A 7,952-nucleotide genomic window follows, 5' to 3' on the forward strand; every position below is an offset into this window, starting at 1 on the left:
ATAAACGGAAAATGCAACCAGGAAATGACAGAGCGATTTCCACTAGATAACAGCCAGCCACAAAGTCAGAACAGCTTTGACAACAAATGCCGCTCTGGCTGGAGAAATCAATAGGTGAATATCACAGCCAATCACAACACTGGCGGATAAATAATACTGTGAAACTCTATCATTCCACAATTAGCGCCAGATACGGTATATTATGGACATTTTCAGAAATTACATTGGGAAAAAATCAATTTAAAAAAACCTATGTGTTGCACCTTTAAGGCCTACTGTAAAAACTGCTTAGGCTGTGAAATGGTCTAATCTCAGGGTTGTGTTTGAATTGTGGTTGTCTTACCTATACCTGATATACAGTAACGGTTGTGTTAGCTGTAGCTGATAGGAGTTCTGTATTTGTATTTATTAAGGATCCCCATTATGCTTCTTGGGGTCCAAACAAGATTAAGGCGATTACATCGAAAAAAATAAAACACTACATCATACAACACATTATTACACCACTACTCTACCACTACATACAGTATCTACAATACAAAATGTATAATATCACAATACAACAACATTACAATGTATGTGTGTCTGTGTATGCATCTCTTTACAGTCCAGGTTGTTCCATAAGGTGTAGTTTTATCTGTTTTTCAAATCATGTAGTCATGGCTTTATCGGTGTCTGTTCTGGACATGGGGACTGTGAAAAGACCAGTAGTGGTATGTCTTGTGGGGTATGCATGGGTGTCTGAGCTGTGTGCTAGTCGTTTGAACAGACTGCTTGGCGCTTTCATCATGTCAATACCTCGCACAAAGACTAGTACTAGTGATGCAGTCAATGTCTCCTCTACTTTGAGCCAGGAGAGATTGACATGCATGCTATTGATGTTAGCTGTCTGTGTACATTGAAGGACCAGCCGTGCTGCTCTGTTCTGGGGAAACTAATTTGCCAATGTCCCTCTTTGTGGCACTTTACCATATGACTGTGCAGTAGTCCAGCTGCAACAAAACTAGGGCCTGTAGGACTTGTTTTGTTGGTAGCGATGTCAAGAAAGCAGAGCAGAGTGTTATTACGCACAGACCTCTCCCAATTTTAGCTATCGTTGCATCAATATGTTTTTACCATGACAGTTTATAATCCAGGATTACACAAAGCAGTTTAGTCTCCTCAATTTTCTCAATTTCCACATTATTCATTACAATATTAAGTTGAAGTTCAGGTTTAGTGAATGGTTAGTCCCATATACAATGCTTTACGTTTTTGAAATATTTACTAGCTTATTACTTGTCACCCATTCTAAAACTGACAGCAAGTCTTTGTTATGTGTTGCAGTGATTTCACTTGCTGTGGTAGCTGATTTGTATGATGTTGAGTCATTAGCATACATAGACACATAGGCTTTACTCAGTGCCAGTGGCAGGTCATTAGTAAAGATTGAAAAAAGTAAGGGGCCTAGACAGCTGCCCTGGGGAATGCCTGACTCTACCTGGATTATGTAGGAGAGGCTTCCATTAAAGAACACCCTCTGTGTTCTGTTAGACAAGTAATAATAAATCCACAATATAGCAGAGGATGTAAAGCCATAACACATACATTTCAGCCACAGATTATGATTGATAATGTCAAAAGCTGCACTGAAGTCAAACAAAACAGCTCCCACAGTTTTCTTATTATCAGCCAATCGTCAGTCATTTGCTGTACATGCTGAATGCCCTTCCCCATAAGCGTGATGAAAGTCAGTTGTTAATATGTTTACTGTGAAATAGCATATATCTGGTCAAACATCATTTTTCCCAAAAGTTTACTAAGGGTTGGTAGCAGGTTGACTGGTTGGCTGTTTGAACCAGTAAAGGGAGCTTTGCTATTCTTGGGTATCATAATTACTTTTGCTTCCCTCCTGGCCTGAGGGCACACGCTTTCCTGTAGGCTTAGATTGAAGAGATGGCAAATAGGAGTGGCAATATAATCCGCCATCATCCTCAGTAATTTTCAATCCAAGTTGTCAGTCCCAGGTGGTTTGTCATTGTTGATAGACAACAATACTTTTTTCAAAGTTTGGGGTTGTGTTAACTACACCTGATCTCAGGGTTGGGGTTGTGTTAGCTATACCTGATCTCAGGGCTGGGGTTGTGTTAGCTATACCTGATCTCAGGGTTGGGGTTGTGTTAACTACACCTGATCTCAGGGTTGGGGTTGTGTTAACTACACCTGATCTCAGGGTTGGGGTTGTGTTAGCTATACCTGATCTCAGGGTTGGGGTTGTGTTAGCTATACCTGATCTCAGGGTTGGGGTTGTGTTAGCTATACCTGATCTTGGGGTTGTGTTAGCTGTACCTGATCTTAGGGTTGGGGTTGTGTTAGTTGTACCTGATCTCAGGGTTGGGGGTTGTGTTAGCTGTACCTGATCTCAGGGTTGGGGTTGTTGTTACCTGATCCCAGGGTTGTGGTTGTGTTAGCTGTACCTGATCTCAGGGATGGGGTTGTGTTGGCTATACCTGATCTCAGGGTTGGGGTTGTGTTAGCTATACTTGATCTCAGGGTTGGGGTTGTGTTAACTATACCTGATCTCAGGGTTGGGGTTGTGTTAGCTGTACCTGATCTCAGGGTTGGGGTTGTGTTAGCTATACTTGATCTCAGGGTTGGGGTTGTGTTAACTATACCTGATCTCAGGGTTGGGGCTGTGTTAGCTGTACCTGATTTCAGGGTTGCGGTAGCGCAGGGCCTGTGCCAGCAGCTCAGAGGTCTGTTGGAAGCAGTGGCCCAGCTCATCTAACTTCTGCTCCATGGAGATGATGCGCTGCTCCAGCTCCCGGTAAGAGTTGTTCCAGTTGGCACTCAAGTCGCACATAATCATCTGCATCTGTTAATCAACCAACCATCAATCAACCAACCAAACAAACAAACAAACAAACAAACATGATCATCTGCATCTGTTCACCATCGATCAACCAACCAAACGAACAACCAAACATGATCCTCTGCATCTGTTCACCATCGATCAACCAAACAAACAAACAACCAAACATGATCATCTGCATCTGTTCACCATCAATCAACCAACCAAACAAACAACCAAACATGATCATCTGCATCTGTTCACCATCAACCAAACAAACAAACAACCAAACATGATCATCTGTTCACCATCAATCAACCAAACAACCAAACATGATCATCTGTTCACCATCAATCAACCAACCAACCAACCAACCAAACAAACAACTAAACATGATCATCTGCATATGTTCACCATCAATCAATCAACCAAACAAACAAACAAACAACCAAACACGATCGTCTGTTCACCATCAGTCAACCAAACAAACAATCATACAGACAATTAATCCATTCATCCAATGCTTGTTGTTTTGTGCTTCTTATAGATATTTGTCATAACAACACAAGCATGCCTAACAAAATCCAGACATGGAATTCAGATAATCCCAGACTTAACCCCGGATGAGCTGAGGGTGACAGTGGCAACTATCTTGGGGGAAACAACTCCCTAGGGTAGTTATAACATTGAGGGGAACCACATACGTCACATGTACATATCTCCCTCCTAAAAACTGTCTCCTGTGACCGTTTCTTTCTCATAAATTGGCTCCTGTGTTTGATATACATATGAGCTGGACTTGCACAAATATATCAATCAATTTCATAAATAAAAACGCTCACAACCCATTAACTACAGCCACTTTCTTTAGTCGTGCATTCTTTGCCAGGTACACTGCCCATTAGGTAAAAAGCTCTGACTCTAGGATTACATCACAGAGTGACTTGAACCTTCTGCTAAACCTCATGGTCGTTTTATAGAGTTTTATGTGTCTTTTACAGACATTTTATGTGTCTCAACACCTATTAATAAATTACACAGCAACTTTAATATACTGGATAATGGTCTGTGTAAAAGTGTGGTTATTACCTGGATCTGGGTTATCCTGAGCGTGGTGTGTGTGTGTGTGTGTGTGTGTGTCAAACATGTCGACACAGCTCTGCCGTGAGTTGTTCTAGCCTACTGTATGGTGTGGTTGGTTTACCTTGGGCAGGTCGACCATCTCACTGGCGTAATCTCTCAGCTTCCTTTGTTTGAGGCGCAGGTGCCGGAATCTGTCCAAAACAGACAAAGGACGTAGCAACATCTTAGTATGATAACAGTGTGATATAGACCTTAAATAAATGCCTGGGCCTGAAGTAAAAAAAACTGTCTTCACTGCCACTAGTACACATTACAGTATGTATATAAATCTGACTGGGTAGTGTGTGCACTGTAGAGGGTCCCCTTCACTGAACAAACACAACACCCCTTACACTAACAATTACACAATCCCTTGGCTTTGAGAATAGCTGAGGTACATAATAAACAGTTGCTTCAGGCTTAAAGCGGCAATCAGCAATAGAAACAATAACATAGCATCCTCCCTGCCCCTGTTTCTGTAAAAAGCTAAGGGATGGAGCTGGAGAAATGAAACCACTCACATTCATAGACAGAGCTATGGATGCATGAACTGACCATCCATGCTATCAAAATTATAGTTTTAACTATGTTTTGAGGCTATATAGTGTTTGTTTACATTTACATTGCTTAAAAACATTGGAGTAGAACAAGCTTATATTTTGGGTTCTGATGAGGCACAACAGTTGAACTAAACTGATGAGTATTTCTAAGTCATACACTTCAAGAATCAATGGGTAGGGGAGACCAGGGTTGGTTGTCACACTTTGTACTCTTGTGTGTATTTCTCAGCACTAGTATATCTTACAGATTATGTTTTAATGTTCAGAGAAAGACCAAGGTCTTCGGTTGAAATGGGGACCCTTTTTATCCTCATATTTATTCTAACATGGAGTTCTAAGCCATCAAACACACTCTGTCCACTTGTGACAACCAGCCCCATCGCGGGGTTGGATACAATGTTTGCTAGTAGTTTATTCATTTTCTAACAGGAAATGAAGCAGTATAGCATACAGTCTTACAAATAGCCTTTGCTTGATTGAACGATATCCTTGATTGAACGATATCCTTGATTGAACGATATCCTTGATTGAACGATACAAAATTCAGAATTTTATGTTGTGAGAATAACATATGACATTCTGAGTAAATGTGTATGTAAGTGTTTAGTTTAGTTCATTAGGATCCCCATTAGCTACTGCACATGCAGCAGCAACTCTTCCTGAGGTCCACATAAAACTTACAAATACATGACAAAGTACAGAACAGTTGCCCTCAGGACCACCTCAATTTGTCCGTGCATGGACTCTACAAGGTATCGAAAGCGCTCCACAGGGATTCTGGCCCATGTTGACTCCAGTACTTCCCACACTTGTGTCAAGTTGGCTGGATGTCCTTTGTGTGGTGGACCATTCTTGATACCCAAGGGAAACTGTTGAGCGTGAAAAACCCAGCAGCGCTGCAGTTCTTGATACAAACTGATGTGTCTGGCACCTACTACCATACCCTGTTCAAAGGCACTAAAACCTTTTATCTTGCCCATTCACCTTCTGAATGGCACACATCCCTGTCTTAATTGTATCAAGGTTAAAAATCCTTCTTTAACCTGTCTCCTCCCCTTCATCCATACTGATTGAAGTGGATTTAACAATTGACATCAATAAGGGATCATAGCTTTCAACTGGATTCACCTGGTCAGTCTATGCCATGGAAAGAGCAGGTGTTCTTAATGTTTGTATACTCAGTGTATATTCATATTCTTATATACAGTACAGTTAAATCAGATCTTTAGAAAGAGGAGAGGCGCTGTGACACAGTACTGTATTTTTATAATTAATGCTGGCAGAGCATTCCATGATGACATGGCGCTATACGTAACTAAGCAACGCATAAAATCTGTTTTTGGTTCGGGTACCGTGAAGAAAACCCATAATGGTGGGTGGGGAATCTGTCTTTTTCAAGTGTATGCAAAGAGATTATACAAGTGGTTAGGCATATTGTAACACACACCTTTCTTAAAAAGACTTAAAGAGAAGTAGTCAATTTCTCCTCAACCCTCAACCATGAGACTATCATGCATGTTGTTGATGTTAGTTCTGTGTGTGCAGTTAAGGGCAAGGCACAGTGCTTTGCTAAGTCTTTCTTTGCTGAACCTGACCATATCACCAGACAGTAATCAAGACTGGACAAGATCAGAGCCTGAACAACTAGTGCCAGTTGATCTTTGTGTCAAAAATGCAGAACATCTTTTTATAACAACTTTGTCAATATGACTTGACCTTGATAATAGACCATCCAATGTTACTCCTAGGAGTTTAGCTTCTTCAATTTGTTCAATGGTCACATCCGTTACACACAAATCCATTTGAGGTTTAGGTCTAAGAGAATGTTTTAACCAAATATAATGCTTTTTGTTTTAGATGCATTTAAGGCCAGTTTATTATTAATGACCCATTCTGACTGTAACTCCTTGCTAAGAGTCTCAGTGAGCTCACTGGTTGTAGGTGCTGATGTGTAGAGTGTGCATTCTTGTAAACAATAGAGAATAGTAACGGCCCAAGGCAACTGCCATTATGGATACCGCACTGTACATATCTGATGTTAGGGAAGCTTCCATTAAAGAATACTCTCTGAGTTCTATTTGATTAGTAACTCTCCAACCATGTGATGGCAAGTGATGTAAACCCATAACACATTTTTTCAATATGAATTATGATCAATAACATCAAAGGCTGCACTGAAATCTAACAATACAGCTCCAACTATCATCTTACGATCCATTTATTTTAGCCAATCATCAGTCATCTTAGTCAGTACAGTACAAATTGAGTGCCCTTTTTTTTATTTTACCTTTATTTAACCAGGTAGGCAAGTTGAGAACAAGTTCTCATTTACAATTGCGACCTGGCCAAGATAAAGCAAAGCAGTTCGACAGATAAAACGACACAGAGTTACACATGGAGTAAAAACAAACATACAGTCAATAATGCAGTATAAACAAGTCTATATACAATGTGAGCAAATGAGGTGAGAAGGGAGGTAAAGGCAAAAAAGGCCAAGATGGCAAAGTAAATACAATATAGCAAGTAAAATACTGGAATGGTAGTTTTGCAATGGAAGAATGTGCAAAGTAGAAATAAAAAATAATGGGGTGCAAAGGAGCAAAATAAATAAATAAATAAAAATTAAATACAGTTGGGAAAGAGGTAGTTGTTTGGGCTAAATTATAGGTGGGCTATGTACAGGTGCAGTAATCTGTGAGCTGCTCTGACAGTTGGTGCTTAAAGCTAGTGAGGGAGATATGCACACTGAAAGTCAGTAGTTAACTTGTTCTTTGAAAAATAGCATTGTATTTGTTTTAACAATTTGATCCATCCATTTACTAAGAACGGCATGAAACTGATTGCTGTTACAGCTTTGCTGTTACAGCCAGCAAAGGTTGCTTTACTATTTTTAGGTACTGGAATTACTTTAGCTTCCTTCCACGCCTGTGGACACACACTCCTTTAGGCTTTGGTTAAAGACATGACAAATAGGGGTGGCAATACAGTCTGATACCATTTTCAATAGTTCTAGGTTGTCTAGGTTGTCTGTGGCTTATCCTTTTTAAGGGAAACCAATAGTTGTTCCACCTCTTCCACACAAACCTGACCAAATTCAAAGCAATCATTCTCTTTCATAATTAGATTTTCAATAAAATAATATGATGGTTCACTGTTCAATGTTGTCATTTCACTTCTCAGTTTGTCCACTTCACCAGTGAAATAGTCATTGAAATGATTGGCGATATCAAAAGGTTTTGTCAGAAATGACGCATGAACTTCAATGAAAATGTTTTTTCTGCCCATAATATCATTTAAGGTACAAATACTTTTTTGTTAGAAATGACAACGAAGGGAGAGAGACAACGAAGGGAGCTCTTTATATCCCAAGCACAAAAGAGCTTGGGATTTTATAATGGAGCTGATAGTGACAACCTACTTAATATTCCATGTGACAACCA

At 40.0% G+C, this 7,952-nt stretch overlaps 1 protein-coding gene across 1 annotated transcript in view; it reads right to left on the reverse strand.

Annotated features, from left to right (window-relative positions):
- Positions 1-7,952, reverse strand: part of LOC109901805 (intermediate conductance calcium-activated potassium channel protein 4) — a 43,225-nt gene that overhangs the window by 2,582 nt on the left and 32,691 nt on the right. The window contains exons 7-8 of the mRNA XM_031838006.1: positions 4,035-4,104; positions 2,688-2,854 (exon numbers count right to left, since the gene is read on the reverse strand). Coding sequence (XP_031693866.1) covers positions 2,688-2,854; positions 4,035-4,104 — 237 coding nt within the window. The remainder of the gene's footprint in view (positions 1-2,687; positions 2,855-4,034; positions 4,105-7,952) is intronic.

Source organism: Oncorhynchus kisutch, linkage group LG13, assembly GCF_002021735.2.
Source record: "Oncorhynchus kisutch isolate 150728-3 linkage group LG13, Okis_V2, whole genome shotgun sequence".
NCBI lineage: Eukaryota > Metazoa > Chordata > Actinopteri > Salmoniformes > Salmonidae > Oncorhynchus > Oncorhynchus kisutch.